This window comes from Chlamydotis macqueenii, chromosome 1 (genome assembly GCF_036417535.1).
Source record: "Chlamydotis macqueenii isolate bChlMac1 chromosome 1, bChlMac1.mat, whole genome shotgun sequence".
NCBI lineage: Eukaryota > Metazoa > Chordata > Aves > Otidiformes > Otididae > Chlamydotis > Chlamydotis macqueenii.
Genome location: NC_141556.1, coordinates 7,519,516 through 7,543,192, shown reverse-complemented (window position 1 = coordinate 7,543,192; position 23,677 = coordinate 7,519,516). Strand labels below are relative to the sequence as shown.

The following is a 23,677-nucleotide window of genomic DNA, read 5'->3' as shown; positions in this document are numbered from 1 at the left end:
TTTGCATTGATTTTCTGTGTTTTCATTAAGGTTAATGCTTCTCAGATAAAATCAGCTCTATTATCATTCTATTGGTTTAATTTTGGCCTAGTAGCGTTTCCATCACATTTTGATTATTCCAGAATCCATAACTATCAGAAAGCTCCTGTAATAAAATTGGATTCAGGGAAAAAAGCCCATAAATCCTACTGTGACAAGGAACCAATTAAAAGCCAGTAAGATTTTGGATCTGCTGGAAGTACTTGTAATTGATGGAGAAGGTTGTAACCAGGCTGATGCATACCTCTTCACAACAGATTTCAGTCAGCTCTTGCATTACCTGAAATTATGGATGAAGCTGTGTGAGAACCTGAACTATAGCTGACAGAAAACAAGAACCCAGAGTCTACAAGAGAAGATTAGAACAACAGTGACAATGAATAAAAGAAAAGCAACTCCTCACTTTAATTACAAGGGCAAAAAAGCGGTTGTTTCTCCTGGTGTTGGTGGCTGAGAATTCACTGACAGCATGACATGAAAAATACAGGTTTTCATTGGCCCAATAAAGATCTACAGGTATTTTTTTCTGGTGTATATTTTAAGAATATTCATCTGCTGAGAGTGAAAAATAAATCTTACATTACTGAGGTCTTTGTTTTGAATTAATCAGCTTTAGAATAATTTCTATTTGAGTTTTGAAGCACAATATTGAGTAAAATATTGAGTCACCAAACTTTTTATTTCTAATTCCACTGTTGATCTATTCAGTGTGTTTTCTCCTCTGCGATTTGAATCTTCATCCATAGAACAATTTGGAGAAGCACTTATTTATGGAAGTAGGGTGACAGCACAGGTACAAAATATCTGTTGTAACTCTGCCCATTCAGTTGCAGTATCCAAGACCCCTAAGGCTTTCTCCTGCAGAGTTGTTCCATTCTTCTTAGCTCAACATCACAAGATGACGTACGCTGTATATATAAACGCCACTGCACACGCATCTCTCACGGGTTGTACTGTCCCTTGACGTTCAGAACTTCAGAGTACAGAAGTGTATTGATCAGCCACGCGTGACCTGATCTTTACCTTCATTTGAAAGAAAAGCATTCCTGCCCTGAAAAGCTGTGGTGCTCTTCAGTAGCCATCACTGATGGACAGCAATAACGCTTGGACTTTACACCATGGCTTGACTTCTTTTCCTTGAGAATGGTCTACATGACCTTGTCTGAAGCTGGGGGCCCAGTGGAATTTTCTCTGCACCCCATCATGCTAGAACAGCCATCCCCAAACCAGAACCCCTCTTCCAGTTTTATGAATACACCCTTTCTCCTTACCAGTCAAAGCACTGACCTGGGATCTACTCAAAGACCCCGTGAGCACAGTGGAGAAAGGACAAGCAGTAACAAAAATGGATGCTTCTTTTAGCTCATCTCTCTTAAAATTGGAATCCAGTGTTTCCGAAGTGAAGCCTCTCCATGAAATAAGTCAGCAATAAAGGCCATGGACCAGTTGCTGTTGATCACAGAGCAGTCTCTTATTTTTTATGGGCAAATGACACAGCTCTTATGCCACATCTTGGAGGGTGACCACATGACCCCTTCACATATGCAACACTCCAGTGAGGGTCTCAGATGCGTGAGGAGACGTCTCTAAACACTGGGTCTGACCTCCCTGGTGCAGTGCTTTTGGGGAAGGGACTGTCCTTTTGTAGCTCAACAATAACAATTGCTTTCTCCGTTTCTGGTGTACGTGGAAGCTGAAAAATCCCACATTTTAGGACTAAAACCATTGCATGTCATATCATAACTTGTCCGGACATCTAAGACCTTTCAAGACATATTCTAACAGAACTGTATTATGTGGTTATCTGCATGCTGTTCTTTTCAAAGGAAAAAAGGTGGCATTGATGGAGATCTGTTAAGTCCTGAACTCAGTTAAATAAACTTTTTAAGCATTTAATTAGACTAATGCTGAAAAGCTACTATTTTGATCAGACTGCGCACCAGTAGCAGTTTGTGACGACTGTAGCACTATCCTGATGAAGTTGGATACACGATGGAAGTCAATCGCTTTCAGTCACACTAGTTCTGTGGGAAGCTTCTGGTGCCCACAGTCCTTCAGGGGGATTTTACGTGGCTGTCTCCACAAAAGACATTTCCCTCACCTTTTCCCTTCTGCACATTTCTTTCTGCATTAGGAATATGCAATTGCCTAAAACCCAGAGACACAAATTCCTGCTTGCCTGCCTGTATTCTGAACAACTTTTTAACCAGTGAGTCCCTCAGAGAAGCACACCCAATGGTTACAGTAAGGTTTTGGGATCAGAACACCCTGCCTTTTGTTAAAGCCATTACAACTGTACAAAACTGTGCAAAAACTAATTACGATCACTTTTTTTTTTAGTTTTGCCCTTTACATAAACCTACTCTAGCATAGGTACTTTGGTTATAAATGTTATTTCTCTTGCATTTTACCTTCCAGAGGTCCAAGTACTTCTATAGATCACACTGCTTATATATGAAGGCGAATTCAGGCTTCCTAACTCTCACAGCCCAACACCTCTGAGACCACTGCACTGTAATGTCAAATCAGGAAACATTCAGGCTGATTACAGTGTGAACTTTGAAGTGGAAGTAATCAAGTGATACTAAAAATAAAACATTGAACTTCCATATTCAGGTTGTGTGATCATCCCACCCTGCTCCTTCTGAACATCCACATCACAATTTTGTTTATGGCACAAACGGACCTTGCTGGTGTCCTCAGTGGGCAAAACACACCTACCACAGAACAAGATGGCACAGATTTAACTACTGGGTTGTAATGAGTCCTGGCATGTTTACTTTCAGGCATGTTTGCTTCCAGGAATTCAGTTTCAGTTTTGAACAGTGGAAGGAGGAAAAAAAAAAAACCAACAAAAAAACCCACTACAGTTCTTACTACACAAGCTTTTCAGCCATAAGTATTTGCAATTTTTTTCAGCCTTCAAAGTATTCACAGGCATAGGTACTTTTATAGTTGCAATATTTATTCCGAGATGTGAAAATCTGTTATACTCTTTAAATTAGGTTACATCCATCTCAGCTCTTTCTAGCACAATACTGTACAGATTCAAAGTAATTTATTATAATAAAGAATCAACACAACACCTTAAAAATGAACAGTTCTATAAAACCAAGTGACTTAGGTACACCAGGAGCTACATCTATCAGACTTAAATGATCTGTTTTAAACCTTACCCATATGTGGCTAAAGCAAGAAGTTACATAAGCCATCAAAAATTTAACATCAGACCATCATTAGTATGGTCACAGGGGCATCAGTTAAACTGCCATCTGGAGAAAGAGCAGGGTTCATTTCAAACGCTCGATGAATGCAGCACTACTCCATTTTGCTGAAAGCTTCTCAAACAGCTTTTTAAATGTATTAGTTTCCTCATATATAGTATATGAGAGATGAAGTATTTACAGGCTCACAATACTTCAACTGATGATCATATATCCCATCTCCCTTTTGACTTCAGTGATTCAGCCCCGTTCTACGGGCTAGCCATAACAGCAGAGCACACCAGGGGAATGTTCCTTAAAGGTTTCATAGCAGCAGACACATTGGGAGTTCTTTAATGCACCCATATTGTTAACCTAATTCTTTTCCTAAAGAAGATTAAAACAAGATTAGCGAGTACAGGGCAAGGTAGGAATTTTACCCTTTTCCCGTTGAATTAATGAGAAAAACTCTGAAAAACTCCTTCACTAGATGTAGCAGTTGAGCATTATTCGAGCAAGAAAGAAAAAAAAAAATGTGTTTGGCAGGTGAAATTCCAGAAGATGAAGAACTGGAGGGCGTCACTCAATTAATACAGTCCATAACGTGAATCTGCAGTGTGTCCAAATCAGGTAGAATTTCTTCACATTTGGGACATGAATACATTGAGATATTCCGCTGCTCTGGCCAGTCTTGACTACCAGTTCCTGCAAGCAGAGAACATAAGTGATTACCTGTTACACTACATTTTACACTCTTTTTGTGGAGTAGTAAAAATAGGATTGGTGGCTTGCTCCTAACATCCAGGGAATCATAGAATCAAAGAATGGTTTGGGTTGGAAGGGACCTTCAAAGGTCATCAAGTCCAACCCCCCCTACCCCGACTAGATCAGGTTGCTCAGAGCCTCATCCAACCTGGCCTTGAAAATCACGCTCTCTGTAGCTACTCGGTTGCTAGAACAGCCACAGGGGAGCTGGGGAGCTGCTTGCAGCCAAGCAAAGCTGTTTTAAACTCAACCCAGCAGGGCCTGACCCTGCGAGCTTACAGTACCTCTTTGGACAAGGCGAGGTGAATGTTCTCGATCTGGTGCCCTGGCTCCGTGGCGACTCTGCATCTCTGCCAAAGAGTTTCTGAGGGGAAAAAAAAATAAAATTCAAGAGCTCTGAAAAAAGACTGAGCAAGAGGCATCCTTCATTTGTCTCCAGCAAATGTAAGAGGTTTCAAAATAAATCAAAGGATTTACAAGTAAATCATGTCAACTCTTCACGCATTTAGTTCACAACTGCTGTCTCAGAAACAGGACCTAGAAATGCTGCTACTTTGAGAGATCGTGCCAGGGTCCTGCTGAAATCAGGGTCATACAACTGGCAGTAGCAGGATTTGGGCAGTTACACACCTAGGGATCTGGAGCACACTCTTCTGGAAACCTCCAAGGACTCTCAGCTATTCAGGGCAAACTGCAAATTTGATTAAAGTAGAAAAGCAAGTTATGCCAGAAAAAGGGTTCAGTGCACAGTTAACATGAAATGTAACTTGATTCTTCAAATTCTGGGCACTCTTCTTGTACCCATGGCTTCCACAAGATGAGTAGATGACACATGGTTGATATTTCTTTCTTCTCTTTTACTGCTAAGAGTGCTAAAATGGTGCAATTCCAGGGTATCGCAGTACTTGAAACTACGGGTAGTCAACAGTTTCTCCACTGCCACCTGGAGAAGCAGCAGATATCCCTGGTACCCTCGTAGCAAGCTTAGCTGCAGATTCACCACTAAAAATGAGGCCAGACCCCAAAGAAACTCAAATGAATCAGCAGGGAGAATTTACAAAGCCTGAATCATCCAAAGTGAAAACTTGCTAAGAAACCCAAGTAAGAACTAAACACACGTATCACAAAATTAAAACCAGAAGTCAGCCAACTATTTTTTTTCTCTTTTAAAATTCAAATCAATCAAGAAATAAATGTCTGAAAAGTTGTCTGCCTTTCTACTGAGATGCTAGCAAGATAATGTTGATCAACTCCAGCACACAGGGTAACAAGACCGTCCAAAGGCAGCTCAGTCAAAGTCTGTTCTCACCGGCCAAGATCTTCAAGGTTTTGCTGCTCTTTTAGCAAGTATGCCAGCTGGACAGCCAACTGCTCCTTCTCCTCATGGATCTTCTCTCTTGCTGCCCTCTCAGCATGGAAGTCAGAACAATAAACCTCCATCTGATCAGAGAAATAAAATCATGATGAGAATTTGTAACTCAGACTGAACCATAGCCAAAATAGCAAGTCAGCATCATGGCCTGCATCTACTCAAAACACTCCTACAGCACCTCTACACTGCAAAGCAAGGACCTGCACTACTTACAAGGTGAAGAAGACTCAGTATTATCTGGATTCTGTATAAGATACCTCAAGTTTCTTATCTGGGACAGTGCTATTGCCTTCTGCTGTACAGAGGCAGAAATGAGGCACAGACAAGCAGTAAGGAGGTGACTTGACCTATGACACAGACAAATCTGTGGCACAGACAGTGGAACTGGGCCAAGATGTCAGTTCTGTGCCTTAAATGTGAGGCAGACCCTTTTTAGTCACTGTTTACACACACTGGTTTGAGTAAAATTATCCCTAAAACATATGCAGTGATTCTTAAGACAGTGGTTTTAAATACACAAGCACACTCCCAATTTTTGTTTGTGGTGCCAGACTCCAGCATATAGAGTTCCTCTTACAGAACAGTAGGATATGGTGGTGAAGGCTCTGCAGGGATCTGCAAGGCAGGCCAAGTAAGGGAGTTATGCTTTGGAATTGAGGGAATGTATTCAAGTATTCCTGAATGAACCATAAAATGCTTCCTTCTGTTTTCTGAATATTGGGTGGGGGAACTAGCCAGTTTCTGAAGAAGAGCTGATACCTGAGCGCGGAGCACAGCCATGGTTTCAAGGTCCTCCTCCTGCTTAGCAATTATCTGCTTCATTTCATCTATTTGGAGCTGCTTTGCCGCAAGCGCTTGTTCTGCCAACTCCACCTTTGCATTCAGTTGTTCCACCACAACTTTATCCACTCTCTGCAGCTGTGAGGGAGAACTATGATTATGAGATGAACTCAGAAAACGATGCTGCTTAAGTGAAAGTTTACTTCTTACTCCTCCTGCCCTTAGAAAAACTTCCCATTTTGGTCATCAAAGGAACTTGGACTAAGACAGCAGTGGTGATAGGTATTTTATTTTATAGATGTTTTGAGCTTTCAAACTACATTGTATCGAGTTAAAAGAGAACCCTCTAATGGACCCTGCAAAGGATGTTTTCCCACTTTCCAAAATTATACAGAAGAATCTGTAGGCTCCATGGAGACTCAGTTATGAACAAGACCCCACTGTGGCAGGCATTCTACTTAGGATTACAGAAACGTTTAGAAATCTACCTTCCCACCTTTACAAATTATGCTGTAGGAACACCTATATGCCTTTGCATATCGCTAATCTCCAAGGACTGCATTCCATACTGCACTGCAGATTAGACCTGATCTAGACAACACAATGGAAGTATTGATGTGTGGGTAAAGTTTTCTGTAACAGGATCTATGTTTTTCAGAGCAATGCTGCTATGTTTCATGCTATATTATGTGGAAGGGATAACAATCGTTTCCTGCCCAAATTTGTTCCTAGATACATTCTCCCATCCCTTCTTGCTCCCCCCTAATTAATTATGATTTCTTCTTGTGATGAGTTTACCTCTTTGAGTTTCATTTCATCGATGGTTTTCATTGCCTCAGTGAGTTCAGGAAGGAGTTTGCTATATGTATCCTGCAAGCTACTATATCTTGCCCTGTTTATGACAAGAAAAGAGGTGAAAGTTTGAAACACTTAAAAATTCATTCAAATCTAAATAATCAGTTAGAATTTAGAAAAAAAGCCACCAACAGCTCCTTGCAAATCAATCTGCATTTCTCATGAGAAAAAAAATCATGCTCTGTGTCTCAACATCTCTCTTCCAATGAGTTGTGTACTGCTTTATCCATGGACTGAGTCCAAACAAATGTCCTTACTGATCGTCTGCATTTCATGTTGAAATGAAGTGATGGAAGAATCAATCACTCAATATTTTTATATCAAGCTCACAAATCCTGTTCAAAATGCGACGCTTCTCTTAGGAAGACATCCAAATCTTGACTCAGAGACTTCGAGTGAAAGAGAATTCATCAGGAGAAGAACCAAACACAGAGTCCAAAGATAACGAGCAGCTTCTCCAGCAGCTGAAGATAGGTCCTTCAGGCAGTTCAGCCTCTCTGTACAGCTTGGATTGACATTTTCACACTCCTTACATGGACCTCACATGAAAGGGAGTGGGGAGCCAGAGCAAACAGTGACTCTCTTTACCTCAGCTTCACTGCACACTCACCTCTCCTAGTTACAAATGTATTGTAGGGACCACAGACCTCTTCATTAATGTCACTTTCCCATCACTGTCACCACCAGACTTGCCCCTGCCCTCCAAGATATGGATGCATTTACCCCTGCTAGTCAGTGGCACAACTGCTGTCACTTTTCTGCTTCCTCTAATTAGACTTTATACCTGACCATATTCCACCTTGGACTTTATGACAAAAGGAAGATACAAAGCAGAGCTTACAGCTCAAATTTTCCTAAGAGGGGTTCAGTAGATGAAAGAATACACTTTGGGTCTAATGTGGAGACGTCAGATTCAAAGTGACATAGATGCTGAGGTGAATGGAGGTTTCAAGTTCAGACTCTACACATATAACATGGTTTCAAAGGGTGCAGGAACACAAACCTAGTATTTCAGATTCTATTCCCCTTTGGCCCCTTAGACTTCCCTTCCTCACTAACAATATCTCCCTGGAATACAAAACCAATTCATACTCACTTTTCTTCATGTGTCTTGGCTTGTTCCAGCTTGACCTCTGCCTGCATGCTCTCCACCTGAAGTTCCAGCTTCTTGATGGTGTATATTAGCTGCTGCTTCTCCTCCAATTCTGATGCAGCAGCCGAGCTTTTTCTTTCCAGTACCTGGCACCTGACAGAACAAGGAAAAAAGGCTGATCTCTTCTGTTCACCTTTTCCTGATGTATTTGGCCCAATAGACATATTACAAAAAGCATCTTTGTGTGGTTCACTTTAAAGGCTTATTTTGATGAAGAATAATCTATACATAATCATCAGAAAACAAAGCTACTGAAACCAACACTTACTTTCTTACTATTATGAATCTCAGGAAACTGGAATTTGACAGAAAACTAAGCAATTAAAGTGAGGGTCTTGTAACCATGTTTTATTACCTACACAACTGCTCTTCAAGAGCACAGACAGTTCATGTGAAAAGGGTCATAACCAGGTCCCTTAGCTTCTTCCCCCAAGACTAGAACAGGGATTGATTATGTGAAGCAGAAAACAGGAAAGATTCGCCTTTATATCAGAAAGGCTTAAAACCCAAACCTTAAAACTCAAGGCACTGGGTTTCTATTTGTAGAACTCGGCTGGCAGCTCAGGTTTTCTGACAATTACTGTATTCTGTACTTTCATCTCCACTTACAAAGAAGAAGCAATCTTTTACAGCATTTCTATGAAACAGATATTTAACTTGATATTTGTAGAGCTGGTGAGATTCCCAAGGTGGGAGTTGTCATACAAATATATACTGGGTGCCAGGGCAGAACTTTTGTTCTTCAGAACCTTACTTTTCTTGAAGCTTCTTCTGAATCAATTCTGCTTCTTTTAACTTCTCATGAGCTTCCTGAAGCTCTTTAAACAGAGCACAAACTTGCAAATTCAGGGTTTCTACTTCACTGCCAACCTTTCAGAGAAAAAATAAGGAAAATTACATATGGACAATTCAAGACAGGAAAGTTGCGGGCCAACTGAGAGATCTAACCAGGAAGTATAATTATTTCTCTGGAGAAAACAGCGTAAGTCAATATGCACCGTTACACTCTATAGTCAGTAATAAGGCCCTGTCCACATACTTATTCCTAAATAAGGCAGAACCCCATTTTGACTTAACACTTTCATAAAATCCAGGTGACTCAGACGCCACTATTACTGACTTTCCAACATTGGCTAGAATACACTTCATGCAGATGGGAAACATCTACATTTTCCTTCTCAGAGTTTGCAATTTAAAACACACATGAGCAAAGCAGACAGACTTCGTGATTACTGCCACTCCTCTAAGCAATAGTTATAGTCTGTCAAAGAAACATAAACAAATGATGTATCCCTAGGTAGGCTTCCAGTCTGCTAGCCCAGTGTGCTCTTTAGAAAGAGGTGTGACAGTAGCTGTAGATCAGAAGCAGCAGTTTGGAAGTAGAGGAGACAGACTAAAACCTTGGGCTTTCTCTTGCCAGTTACACCCTACACTGGCATTACCCCTTCCATTCTAGTTTCCTCCATTCTTGTTTCGTGCAGAAAGCAGAGAAGTTTTTATGCATTGTGATTTATTTTGATTACACATTAAACCCCTCCGGCCAACTGGCACTCTCCTTACGCGTACCAGCCTCTCCCACCCCATACGCATGAGAAACACAGGTCTGGAAGACTTCAGTTCTTGACTTTTTGAAGGAGAAAATACAACTCCAAATGGTAACTCAATTACCATGCATTCATGAATCAACTTTGCAAACTAAGATGATTTCTAATAAAACTGTAATCAGTTTTGTTGCGAGTTTCTGGCCCTTTCATTTGGCCTTCACGTCACAGGAAGATTACTGAAGGATCCTAAAGATGGGCAAAAAATAAGAGAAGGAAAGAAACAGTAGCTGGGTTCTCTTCTAACCCAAGACACAAAGGACACCTCAGAGTTTCAATTCTTAAATATATCCCCACACTCTAGAAGACATGAAACTTTTGACTTCTGCTGGTTTGTAGTCTCTGGAAGCACATCCTGAAGCTTTCCTAAAAAAAAAACCACCTGCATCTCATCATCATGCTAGCCTCAGTTTAATTGTTCCCAGTACTGTAATTTTCATTGATAATGTCTCATCAAATGCATGGAAAGTCACCAGTCCAGCTTGGGAATGAGCTGGGTGGCAGTGGCTAAAAAGATACCAGGTGTATCAAGAGCACCCTGCTGTCCTACTTCCTGAAGAAAAGCTCCACTTTTCTAACAGGGAAAGTCCACCATTTCCCTAGGCAACTGAAACAACAGAAGTTGTTCATCCATGACGACCTGTGAACACTCCAGCTTTCATCTCAGAGCAGAAGTGTGGAACACAGCCAGTGTGACGCAGACAGAACACAGTTGTCTACTGACAGGTGTTGCTGAGGACACCCTCCAAAAGCTGCCCAAGCTAGTATTGTTCACCAGTCATACTAAGCAAAAGGGACTGAATATAATGGTGTAAACACTCACAAAGCACATTGCACTATGCTTTTTCTGTCTCAGAAGCAAAAGGAGATCACCACTCTACCATCATAGCTGCAAAACAAGCCACAAAATTATTTTATGCAGCAATAAACTAATCCAACCACACAGATTAAAGCACTGATTTTTGTGAGGTGGTGGCGTTTCAATTTGCAGAAAACTAGACATCATCAGAAACTGTCTTAATAGAAAACGTGTTGACAAACGTGTCGTGGTTTAAACCCAGTCGGCAACTAAGCACCACTCAGCTGCACTCACCCTCCCCCTCCCTGGTGGGCAGGGAATGACGGAGAGAATTGGAAAGAAAGGAAAACTAATGGGTTGAGATAAAGACAGTTTACTAGGACAGCAAAGGAAAAAAATATAACAATATATATTAATAATGATAATAATAATAATAAAAAATGATAATAGAATATACAAAACAAACAACGCACAATTTCTCACCGCCTGACAACCCAACAACTGATACAGCCCATCCCAAGCAGTGATCACAGAATGGAATGGAGAGTGATCTTGGAACGATCCCGAGAGAGAGAGAAAGCTGCCCACCAGCCAACCCCTCTTATATACTGAGCATGACGTCTGTGCTATGGAACACTTCCTTTGGCCAGTTTGGGTCAACTGTACTGGCTATACCCCTCCCAGCTTCTTGCACCTGCACGTTAGAGAAACCTGGGAAGCTGAAAAAGTCCTTGATATCTTAGCAACAGCCAATAACTTCAGCGTATTGTCAGCATTCTTCACATACCAAATCCCATACTAAATCCAAAACACAGCAGCTACTGGGAAGAAAACTAGCTCCATCCCAGCTGACGCCAGGACAAAGTGAAACCACATAGCACTGGCAAAAGTCTGACTTCTAATTAAGCTGCACTGTGAATTCTTGGTCCCTGGTGAAAGCCATTGTAATTCAAGATATTTTACTTAATTGGAACACAATCTATCCATGCTTCTGGAAAGGAAGCTGGCAGCCTCACTGAAAAAAAAGGCTAACCTGACTCAGAAAATCCCATCACACAGTACAGATTGTCTCTCCCCAACACCCAGGAAAGCTTGCCCAGGAAAGGAGCAACACCTAAATCATAGCTTCCTAGATCTCTGCTTCTGGAAAGCTTGCAGGCAGCCTCCCAGGGAAGGCAGAGCAGTAACTGCAGTGGTGCTTTAAGATGACTTGTTTCAAGAGACCTGGCTGAGGTTAGTATCCAGCTGCTGTTCAGCAGAGGATGTGCTCTACCCTCTTCTTTCCCAGTCACTCTTTGCTCTTCAAATCCAACCAAAGCAGGTTTGAAAAACTTCCTTCTCTCCCATGACCTCTTCAAATGCAGAGCCCTGAAATAGTCCCCCATTGTTTCATTAAAGATCTATGTTTCACAATAGGGGGAGATAACATGAGCTCTGCTGACAAGAGCCCTCTGAAGAAACACGGCAGCATATAAACGGAAACAGAGTGCCATCACAAGGATCTCACTACGCTGACCTCAGTATCAGTACTTAGAGGAGGAGCATCTGGCTCAAGCTGCAACTCAGGCAAAGTTGAAATAAAAACACTGGAAAGAATTAACTGAGACATCATCTGCATTCCTTAGAAAGGACATCTCTTGGCCTGACCACAAACTGGTCAGGTTTAACTAAGCCAGCCCTGCCCTAAAATATTTGTCCTGGCCTTCAGAAGGACACAGGTCCCCAGCAGATCCCAGAGCATATTTGCTAGCCCTATGCAGCACCTCAGATAACCCACACTGCCTCCTATATAGGCATTCTTAGTTGCCTGTATTATGCAGTTGCACTGAACCTGAATGGATCTCCACTGCTACGGGAGCTTACACACTCACCTCACATAGAGACGCCTACAACGGCAGGCACATCAATGTAGCTGTCTGAATCTGGAGCTGAATCCCAAACCCAACATCCATTCAAACCCTTTTCTGAAAACAACAGGACTGATTTTGCCTGAAACTGTGTCTCAATTCAAGATAGTTTTGCCCCACCATTGTAATACATCTCACCAAAACCACAAAAAAAACCCCAAACCAGATGCCTCATGTAAAGTCTCTTTTACAGTATGCTGTCATTGGATTCTGATCCAAAAGATGACCTAGCCAGCAGTGAGGAAATTCACCCAATCTAGAAGTCTTCCTGGAGCTAGAAATGACTGCATCTCTCTCTGGTTAGTGGGCATGACCAGGGCAATGAGGTATACTTGCAGTTATGCCATGCTTCTCTGATTTTTTTTGCTATCAATCTCACCACTTTTTGGTGGCTTGTGTAAGTTGGTACCACCTCTAAGATACAGAGTGGAGAATTCAGAATTCACTTCCACACCCCGTGCAGGATATTTGCCCCTTGCCTCTTAAGTGCAAGTGGAAATCTAGGCCCTGAGGTTGTTGGCCTCAACAAGTAAGCTGTATGTTGTTAAATCTCAGGTCAGGAGGACAGGTACTTACAGCCTCTGAACTCTCCTCTTCTTGCTGTTCAGTTTGTGTCCTACTCTCCAGGCAGTTGCTGGTTTTCTTCTCCAGTTTTGACAGTCTGGAAAATAGAAGGACCCAACAATAATGGATTTGGCCTATACTTAAAATGAGATTGTGACTATTCAAGGATTTCATGCAAGCGATGTACTCTCTTTCTAACATCACAGCCACAAATGAGAGGCAGAACTGAAAGCAGACATGCAGGAAAGCCTGCACAATCATGGGGGTTCCTGAAGAACGCAGGACACACAGCACGTATATTTAATTAAAATGGATGTATAAGGTAAAGGATAGAGATATTCGGTCCACAGTGATCAATCTTTAATATAATCCAAAACTGCTAACTCTCTGGAAACGCAACAGTCTGTTCCCAGAATCAAATAATTAATACTGCCTTTATTTTCCTTTGATATTTTCAGAGGCTGAGATTTCTAAGAATCATTTGGCTATGGCTCATTACCTCTTCTAGGAAGACCACGTAAAAGCAATTACTGTGACACCAACCTTCCATAGTAGGTGATGTCCAGGAAGTTTTACTCTGTCTCTGTGAAGTGGGGATTTGGAGCAGCTACTGCTTAGGCAATTTTCTACACCTGAACAGTCATGCTGATATAAACCAATATAACTGAGCTGAGATAGACCCGCATGTAGGTCTCACTGGAAAAACTCTCTTTTAGACAAGTTTGGAATTAAACTTATTTCAGACATTTCTAAGGAGCTTTTCCAAGCTCACACATTGCTAAGTGTAGCCTGCCAACATCACGAAGAGGACCGTAATCCCTATTTTATACATAGTGATTTGCTTAAGGCCCCGCACGCAGATGAGTCATACAAAAACAAGTAACTATGGAGGAGTGAGTGGAGAGAACATCTTCAACTAGTCATCACATCATTCTGACATAACCTGGGGAAAGTTCGAACCCAAGAGAAAATGATCTGTGGTGCTATAGGAAATAATAATAAAACATGGAAACTTTTGCCCACAGAACAGATCCTGTGGTTTAACTTGATAAGGACTACCACAAAAATAAGTTACTGCTACTGAGTGCTTGGGAAATTCCCCATCCAGGTCACGCTGGTATTTCAGCTTGTCTCTGATCAGTCACAGACTTGGCAATTGCAGCAGCCCTGAAAGGGAACAGCTCCAAATGTTACAGTGCACCTACTTCATACCTCTCTTTGTGATCCTGCAACTCCTTCTCAAGTTCTTCCCTCTTCTGAGTTTCATTTCTAAGGCAGGAGAGCAGTTGGCTTACAGTTAGCTCCTCAGACTCCAAATTCTTTGATTCATCTGCAGTTTTGCTCCTGATTCAAACCAAACCAAATGTAAATAAAAACAGCTATGATTTTACTAGAGTACTCCCTTATCCCTAGTTCTGGGACCCAGTCTGAGAGGCCACCATTTCACACAGCGTTGAAAACCAACACTCTCATAAAAGGGCTCTTTCCCAAGAACCAAGACTTGCCCACAAGCTGTTAGTCCTAGTCCCTGTGCGTGAAAATGCAGTCCTTGCTTTGCACAGTGCTCAGACAGTCCCTGTCAACCTAGGGGAACAATTTAGCCCTTAAGCAAGGAAAGCAAGAGCAGTCAGGGCAATACAAAACCCAGTGCATTTATTCTAACCTGCTTTGCAGACCCTTCTGCAAAGTGCTGCTGTCTGTTCCAAAAATAACATTTTCTTTCCAATGAAACAGGCAACGTTTCTTATCTCTGTCTCATTCCTTTCCAGGAAAAGAAGGCACATTCCACTAAAAATGGTCATCAGAAATTGCTTTCTTTTTCAGAAAAAAATCTCTTCAATATTTCATTTCCCTCATATTCTATAGCTCTTTTCAAAATCATATTATGCTACTGTAGAAGTGAACCAAAAAAAAAATACAAAACTATCTGAAAAATAAGGTAAGCTAACTTCCTGATGACAGAAATACTATATCCCATTCCCTCCCATTTTATGTCCATCTAGACAGAAAGTTAAAATCCCCTAACTATGTGGTAAGATAGGTGAGTTATATACACTGTACATTTCAGAAGCTCAGCTGTAAAACAGCATGTGTTTAAAACTTTGCTTTTGTAGTTCAGAACAGAAAGTAAAGCATAGTCTTCTATGTGCTCCTAAGAGCTAGAAATCTTTGGTGAGCAAAATTCAATACCCCAAAGACAGTGTTCAGCCAGGATATTTTAAGTAAATAACTTTTATCAGGGGATTTTTAGTGCACACTTCTACTCTTACAGAAATAAACCCGTCCTGAGTGGATCACATTTCTCTGAACCTGTTAACAGCACCAGTCTAAAGTTTCAATGCTGGACAAAGACACGTGGTGACACAGGAAATATTTTAAGAGGTACATACACCCCCTGTTCTTGTAGATACGGCCCAGATACTCATCAAAAGGTAAGCAAGTCTCACAGAGAATGTCTTCTTGTAGTCAGTGTTCTCCCAAGGCACTGCTAGTGACAAGCTGAATACTTGCAGCCCAGTCTGTGGTCAGCAACTCTCCAAGTTTCATCCATGACTATAACATTTTTCCCCCCTTCAGCCTCTTAACTGCATGCTGAGGGACAAGTTTTCTATGTTGTTACAATAAAATGCTGTTCTCCCTTGCAGTGATGTAGGAAGTGACAGGAATTTAAGGGAAAACGTGTACATGGAACACAGCTTTCTGGCCTTAGCTTTTTCTATATCCTTTCCTTCCAAAAGCAAAGGCCACAAAGTAAGTAAGAGAGTTCAGCCACAACCATCTAGCTGCTAAGTTGGGCAGTATCCAGAAGGGAAAGTTTAATAGTATCAGCTGTCTATGTCCATGAGGAGTAAAGGTTCAGCTAGGGGCAAGAAAGTCCCTTGTGCCCTGGAGCTGATATAAAGATCAAATTTTAAGAAGTAACCTTAACAGAATGCTGGTATCTTAGCCCTAATAACCTGAAAAATGAGGACTATGTCATTGCACTGTCTACCTGACTGTGATACACTTTATACCAACCACCCACAAACAGAAAAGATGCTGTTCAGCTTTGAAAGACTACAATACCTCTGATTCTTACCAGCAGCATTTTAATTTGGTACAGGACAGATACTCTATTAGCTGGTCTCCAATGACTAGAAGGGAGGGAATCCCCGCAGCCTCTATCTTTATCTTTTCTGTTTGGCCTCCCTTAAAAGCCTGAGAAGTTGGCAAGTCAGCATGTATATAAATGCCTGGACAGCTGGCCAGAATATGTACTCTCTCTTGTCAGCTAGTGAAAATTGGAAGGAAAAATGTCAGAGAGCTGAGGGTCTTTCTGACGCGGTAGGAAGGCAGAGCTACTGCAACCGAGGGATGCAAGGCCACAGAAAAATACAGTTTTCTAATGCATTCCTCATGGAAAAATGTTCCCTCACATCAAAACCAAAACATATTGCATAAGTCTGAATCACACACATCACACAAGAACCTACGTACATGTAGACAGCAATGTTACTGGCCATTTCACCACTATTTTCTTGATCTTCCTTTGCAGTTCTATTTATTTCTCCTTCCTAGGAAAGAAAAAAAACATTATTAGCTTGGTATTTGGACTAAGCAGGACAGAGTTATATTTACCTGAGTTAAGGAAGGAAGAAAAACAGGGAAAACTACTATCTGGCAATAAAAATAAATAAACCACAAAACTCCTACAGATCGGTTTAATGTTTGGAAATTCTTTACTTAAGTACTTCACATGCCTTTCCCTGTATCTCTTCCGGATTGATCAGAGAAGAGGAACAACAATGAGACTGGCCTTCTCCTGTCATCATCAACTTCCATGGCCACTCTCCCCTATAGACGACTGGGCACCACACAGCTATAGCCAACATTGCTGCAGGTGACTTTAAATATAAGCCTAAAAACCACTCTCCTGCCTCCCAAAAAAGGCACTCTTCTTTCCCACTACAAAACTCATTCCTTGATCTTTGTAGCCCAAAGGAAAATCTTTGTAGACAAAAAACAATGCATGCTTGAAGGCGTTCTGCAGTCTGAAGTTTTCTTTGACAACTCTAAACAAGTTATAGTTAAATGCTCTTAATTTATTGTTGCACTTCTTTCCAGAGATGGATCTGCTAGTATGGGGACAGCAGAGACTCACATTTCACATTTTGCCTGTGAAGATTTTTCAGATTCAAGAGCAGTAGAAAAAGTAGATTTTTGTGTCTCTAGGGAACACTCTACAGCTTTGCACTTAGTTTTGTTTGCCTGCATCTCTACATATCTGTCAGTAGAAAGTGAGCCACATCCTCAAAAGAAAACGCCCCACTCTATACATAGGTGCTGCCCATTAACAAAACATAGTGCAGATGTTCCCAGGAATTCCATCTAAGATAAGACTCTTAACACTTTGAATTAGTCCAAAGTCACCTGCTGCACTATGTTGTGTTTTCCAGATAATATTTTTAGTGTGATGGTGGCTACCTATGAAATTAATTTACTTTGAGCATAAAAGTGGAAGGACAAAAACAAATTCCAAGTCCTTTACCACTACATCTTCTAACACACAAGGGCTCCATGTCAGGTAGTCTCAGAGACCATAGAATCATTTTGGTTGGAAAAGACCTTTAAGATCATAGAGTCCAACCATGCAACTCTTCTCCCAAATCCACCACGCCTGTATCTTGTTTGACTGCTGTTGCTGGCAGTTTGCTGTTCCCTCTCAAAGAGGCATAAGGGCTTTTCATTGACATTGGTAGAGATTCACCCTTTCTGCTAAAGGAAGACAGAGTGCTAAATACCTCACTGTAGAATGTCATCAAGTAAACATTGTCACTGTAATTACACTCACACCTGACCTCCTCATCATTTAGCCTGGTCTGAGAAGAAAATTCAATTTGCCAAAAAAAAAAAAAAAAAGAAAAGAGGACCAGGCCGCAGGTCTCTGGGTTTTTTAATTTTTTTTTTATTCCCCTCACTTACGTTCATCCCAATCTCCACAAAGGAATCCTCTGCTGAGATGTTCAGCTTGACTTGTAGTTCTGAAATGATGGCTAGCAGATCTGCCTTCTCAGCCTGGAGCCGCTGCACCTGGGATTTCAGCTGCCTCATTTCCTTCTCAGGAGCCGTGCAGCCCTCCTGGGATAAACAAACCTTGCATTAGTGAACCAAAAGGAAACACTAGCCAAGGAGCACAAAGCCTGAACGTAACAATGGTGTCCCACATCTCTTATTCTGTATTTAGGCTTGCCTGGGAAAATCCAGTGTACAGATCCCTAAACTACGCTTTGGTCAACTAGACAGCAAATCTTAACTGTGAAATCAAGTTAATAAAATTATGAGTATCATGCTTCTGGAAAACATGGGCCTGGTTCTCTGAATGCACAGATAACTAGGATGTACATCTTTGCCTGAATCTATGCCTCTCACTGCCACACAGGGCCTCAGCCAACCTACAGAAGTTTCATCCACAATCATTGATGTTTTTTTCACCCATATCCTTATTCCTCTTTTCCTAAAGCTACCTAAGATTCTAGGGAGAAAAGACCAGTGGGCAGAGAGCTTTTCCACACACCTCACTTTCAGCTTTTGCCCACCATACAACTCCTCTGTAACCCAACTGCATGTATAAATCTCTCCCTATATCCCTTCCCTTCCACAAAGCCTCTGTCCCTCAGAGATTCTCCCCAAACTTAATCTCTCCTTCCAGTCATGACTGTCTCCTTCACCTTCTGCCTCTTCCCCTTCCCCAAGATCCTCAAAACCCTCTCTTAAGCCTCTACACAACCAGGAAGCCTCATTTTTTTGTCTCCTTTAGGTGCCTCACCCCATTATGAAACTTTCCATCTGAGTTTGTTTCTTCCCCATTTTGCAATGTGAGCATTGAGCCTCCTGGTGATGCCTTCTTTACATCACATACCATCAATATAAATTCTGGACAATTCCTGGAGTCTGAATTACATTCTAATCTATCTTTCCTGCCAAATCTCCAAACTCTTGCTATGCTGACTGTGTCTCTCATCCCCCAGGACTGCCCTACGCACCTGACTTGCTGCTGTCTCTGATTCTATGCTCAGGCTGTAAGAAGATGTAAGAAGAGTCGGCTCCACTGAAGAAGAGAGCGCTTTTCAGCAACCTGTGCTAACAGAGGTATCGTTTTGAGAGAAACCCTCCTATGAGTGCTGGTTTATCACTAAGGGAGGCAACACAATATATCTGTGATTTACTCTGAGTGAAAGAGAGATGTCACTTAACGGTAGCAGTGGACTATAGTCTATCTCAGTTAATAGTAAAGCACAGAGGTGAGAGAAATTAGGCTAATTTTAAATTAGTATTTCTGTTAGAGGAGTTTTTTCATGCTCTTTCTAAACAAAAAAAAAAAGAAGAAAAAAGAATTAAAGTAGAACTCAAGCATTCAAGAGAGAAAGTAACTTTGGCTTAAATGACACTGTCAGCCTAAAAATCATAATCAGAAATTAAAATGTTGCTGTTTAAATTACAGTTACCACTGGCTGATAAAACTGCAAAGAATTACAGAAGAACTAGGGCTTTCTCTGTGAAGCTCTTGGAATGAGACAATTAAAAGAGATTTATTTTTACTTTTCTGGATGCTGGATTACTTAAGCAGGTTGGATCACTCTGTCAATAACATACTTTAAGTATTCAAAGTACAAGAAATTCTAAAACAGGTAGAGGTAGAATAAATTCTTTACTTCCCCTTAAAAAGTATTCCAAATTTACAAAATTCTGAGTTTTGCTGACAATCCTGAAACACAACTTTTAGCCTATAAAGATTGTGTAAGTATTACTTACACAATCACGTGATTTATTTTCCTTTGTAGCTTCTGAACTCATTGGCCAGTTTTGATCTACTGATTGCTGAAAAATTTGTTAAGAGTTTCGTAACATAGGCAGTCAGGAGAGGAAAGGACAGCCTACTGATGACTCCATTGAGAAAAAGGCTGATATACACATCCTTCATTAGGCAACAGAGAATCTGCATGGGTCCTGGAGGTACCAGAGACCGGGATGCATCAGTTTGGCTCTGCATGAAACTTCTTGTTAAACACCCCTTCACATGACCACATGGGACACAAAGCAGGTTTTGTTTCAAGAGACTTTGTCCACAGATGTCTTAAGTACTACCTGCAGAATGTTGCCTGGCTACTAAGCAACATTAGAAATCACGTGTTACAGAGCCAAAGGTAAGACAGGGGGAAAAAGCTCAGTCAGACTCAAATGAGGCAGCAGAAGTACAGATCTAACAGGACTTCAGTAAAAGAGCTTTCGTGAGAGCAGAATGATATAATAAAAACAGATGGCAGGTAATTTTTTTTTTGCTTACATGTCAACTTGTCCCTGAAAACACAAATACAAAAGCAATTAAATAGTCACAAGAGACAGATAATCTAACAAGCAACAGTAAAGAAAATAACAAATGAAAAGTTAGCAAGAAATGCTCATTCCTTATTTCTTATGTCAAGAATTTTAATTATTATTATTCATTAAATGTTAATGGCAGTGCCAATTATGTCAGTTGTGGCACAATTACGACACTCTGAGAAGACTCACTTTATAAAATAAGCCAGCCCAAGACCTCCTGTAGAGCATAAGGATAAAAATGGAGAGGTCAATAAATCTCCAGACCTCTCAGTGTAATGAAGGGACACGGATGCTCCAGACTTTCAATTTAAAATAATGTCAATCCAATCAATTCCTGATTTACCATTTCAGCTCCTTCTCTTTTCTTTAAGCTCTGAAGTTGTTGTTGTAGCTGTTCATTTTCCATGCACTTGTCTAGCAAGCACTGCTTAGCTTCCTTAAACTTTAACTCGTAAAATTCTCGTTCTTCTTTCTGCTTCTCTCGCCAGATGGAAAGTTCCTCGTACCGGTCCTTCATAGCTTGGTTATGCAACTTCATGGCTTCTAAACGACAGCCAGAGGCAAGACATTAATACTCTGTCAGTGAAACAGCAGATTTCCTCTACACTGAGCTCAGCATTCTTCAGTGGGTTAGCAAATGGGTTAGTAATAATTAGGTATGAAATGCAAACCTCCTCCTCATGTATCTTAAATACCAAACCAAAACTAAACTTATTCTAGTTCATTAGGACTTTAATAAATAGCATTAAATACATTGCTGAAATCGCATGCCCACACTCTCTCGCTTCTTGACTTATGCCTAAACCAAGAAATATAAGCAAGAAGTATTGTTCAGAAGAGGGACTTGGTTTCTTGCTGCATGTATTGTTTACCTGATCAACCCAAGTGAAACTATTGAACTGAGATTCTGAAACTGCTGAGACTTGGTAGGGAAAACATTCTAAACTGGTAAATTGCTGCATGAAAACGGATGATATCAAATTGGAAGCCTCAAATATGCTCAACAATGCTCTAACTGAACATTTGGTTAAGGTTTGACTGAAAGCGATGAAAAAATATACCTGACAACTTACAGCAAAGTTAGTTCCCCCTGGCTGGGAAGCCCTGTGTACGTAACAAAGTCAGTATGTAACAACATCAGTCTTACTGTTGCAAAATGCTTCCAAGACTTTTAGAAAGAGTCAATGAAAGTATTTCAGACTTGATTTTTTAAAGCAACGAACTCAAAGCCAGTTGCTGGAAAATCTTTTATAGATTATATTTCCCAGTGACTTCCATTATGTCCTGATGCCATATTATAAACTGCCAACAAGTCCTTCAGGTTACGTAAATAAATGTAGAAAAATGATTCTGCAAGGTATGAGTTACAGCAGCTGTAAATATGTTCCCAAAACATTATCTTACATGATACAGGACCTTTTAGCAAAATACCAGAGGCACTTCTAAAAACAACTTTCCTGCCAGAGACTTCAAGGCAGAGAACTTGGACAAGGTCCAAAAATGATTCAGGTGGAATTTAAACACTCGTGTAAAATCACAGTGCACAAGATACGTGACTTCATGTTCTGCTGCTGTATAAAAAGTGAGGTACCTCTGTTTTTTACACGTAAAATTCCCAAATCCCTTGGGTTTTGCTCTGTCCATTTTCAAAATAAAATACCTATCCAACACCTAAACTCCTGGGATCCAGAAGCAAAGCTCTCTGACCTGAAAGGCTCAACTCATTAGGCATTTTCAGGGAAACCTATCTTTTTCTCCCAGATAGACCCTACCATGGCTGTCACTTCCTTCTGAAGCACAGAAGATGCAGTACCCACCCCTCCTGATGCAGCTATGGCATAATGTTAATCTATCTGTAGTGGAGCTGCCCACCAGTCCTAAAGTACAAAGCAAAAAACCTTTTAGAGGTTGATGAGCAAAAATAATATCATAGCATGAGATTCTTCATCTTGTCTCCTAAAATACACAGTGCTATACTGCTTATATATGTAATTCTGAAGTAAATAAGCCAGCCATAAATTGGGCTGTTCTCCCCCTAATCTTCCATACTGATTCCATTTGATGTGTCCTATCAAACTGGCCTTGTGACTTGCAGAATCGTTTATGCAGCCCATGCTGCTCAGGTATAAAATGTTTTCCAGCAAGGATAAACGAGCAATGAATTCATACTCGTACGACAAAAAACCCTGCAGAAGAGACTGGGAGCTTTTGCATTTCAAGATCGGTTCACGTGCACATTCACCTTTTAACTCATTGTTCTCAGTGATGAGCTCTTTCATCTGCTGTACCATCTCTTCTGGGGTGTAGGTGCTAAGGGCTGAGGAAGCCATGCTGTCCGTTCCGTTTTCCATTTTACTCTTGGGATGCTCTCCATTTTCAGCAGGACGGCTTTTCAACTTGCTGGACATCTCTGAAGCATCTACTACAAGATTTGCAAAGAGAAAACTCTCAATTTCTTGCCCAATAGATGTTTATAAAGAAAACATAATCCTACATTTATTTTATTCAGACAAGAGAGTCACGCATCTTGTTATGACACGCAAGCACCTTCCAATCGCCCTGACCCCGCTACACCAGAGCACCAGTGAGTCTCCATCTCCCATTAACCCCTCACAGGTCTGCACGAATAAAGGAACCGATCCCCGAGCCGTCTCTGGGAACAACCAACCCTTTCTTCCTCGAGAGCTCCTTCCTCTGGGGATGAAACAACAGCCACCCCTGTCTCACCCGCTCGCCCCCTTTTTTCCCTCACCAGCCCCGGGGGTGCGCAGCCTGGCAGTGTTTTGGGAGGTCGGCAGCTCCTGTTCCCCAATGACAGCGGGCTCCGACACCGCCCGGCCCTCACTGGGCCTGGGACGCCGCCGCCTCCCGCCGCCCCGCTCGGCCTCAGCGCGCCCCGACGCTGCGTTTCACGCCGAGATTCCGTTTCCGGAATCTTTTCTTTCATTTTCGCTTTCTTCTCCCCTTTTTTTCCCTTCTCCACCTTACACCCGGCACCCCGCCGCGGTACCGGGGAAGGCTGAGCCGCCCGCCTCTGCCCAGTCACGCCCGCCCCGTCCCGCCGCAGCCCCAACCCGGGACCGGGGGCGGCCTCCGTGAGCCGCAAACCCGGCGTTTCCTCGTTTCCCCTTCCCCGGCGCGGCCCGCCCTCCCCGCAGACCCACCCTGGATCCGCCGAGTCACCGGGCAAGCCCGCCCACGGCGACCGCGACAGAAACCGGCCTCCACCCGCCGTTTCGCCCGGCGCCGGGCTCGCCTGCGGGGCAGCCACCGCCGA

General features: G+C 41.8%; 1 protein-coding gene across 5 annotated transcripts; it reads right to left on the bottom strand.

The window, feature by feature from the left end:
* Positions 1 to 2,983: 2,983 nt before the first annotated feature.
* On the bottom strand, positions 2,984 to 23,671 carry OPTN (optineurin). Of its 5 annotated transcripts, none has more exons than XM_086745241.1 (14): positions 23,565 to 23,671; positions 22,643 to 22,822; positions 20,744 to 20,943; positions 18,001 to 18,156; positions 16,516 to 16,592; positions 14,251 to 14,382; positions 13,051 to 13,135; positions 8,922 to 9,037; positions 8,111 to 8,260; positions 6,958 to 7,051; positions 6,139 to 6,297; positions 5,317 to 5,447; positions 4,292 to 4,371; positions 2,984 to 3,947 (listed from the first exon to the last, which is right to left on the bottom strand). In XM_086745241.1, exons 2-14 carry the CDS (start codon positions 22,806 to 22,808, stop codon positions 3,826 to 3,828), a joined length of 1,668 nt encoding a protein of 555 aa, XP_086601367.1. In that variant the 5' UTR covers positions 22,809 to 22,822; positions 23,565 to 23,671; the 3' UTR covers positions 2,984 to 3,825. The 5 variants fall into 5 exon arrangements, with proteins under 5 accessions (XP_086601367.1, XP_086601383.1, XP_086601389.1 ...); XM_086745257.1 differs by lacking the exon at positions 23,565 to 23,671 and adding an exon at positions 23,411 to 23,429; XM_086745263.1 differs by lacking the exon at positions 23,565 to 23,671 and adding an exon at positions 23,153 to 23,370 and having other exon boundaries at positions 20,744 to 20,940.
* Positions 23,672 to 23,677: the final 6 nt, after the last annotated feature.

Excerpts from the sequence above, each read along its gene's own strand:
- OPTN (XM_086745241.1), bottom strand. The coding sequence starts at position 22,808 with ATGTCCAGCAAGTTGAAAAGCCGTCCTGCTGAAAATGGAGAGCATCCC. Across the intron at positions 5,448-6,138 it reads TGGCTGTGCTCCGCGCTCAG|ATGGAGGTTTATTGTTCTGA; the intron begins GTATCAGCTCTT and ends TTCTCTGATCAG. Across the intron at positions 3,948-4,291 it reads ACCTCGCCTTGTCCAAAGAG|GAACTGGTAGTCAAGACTGG; the intron begins GTACTGTAAGCT and ends CTCTGCTTGCAG.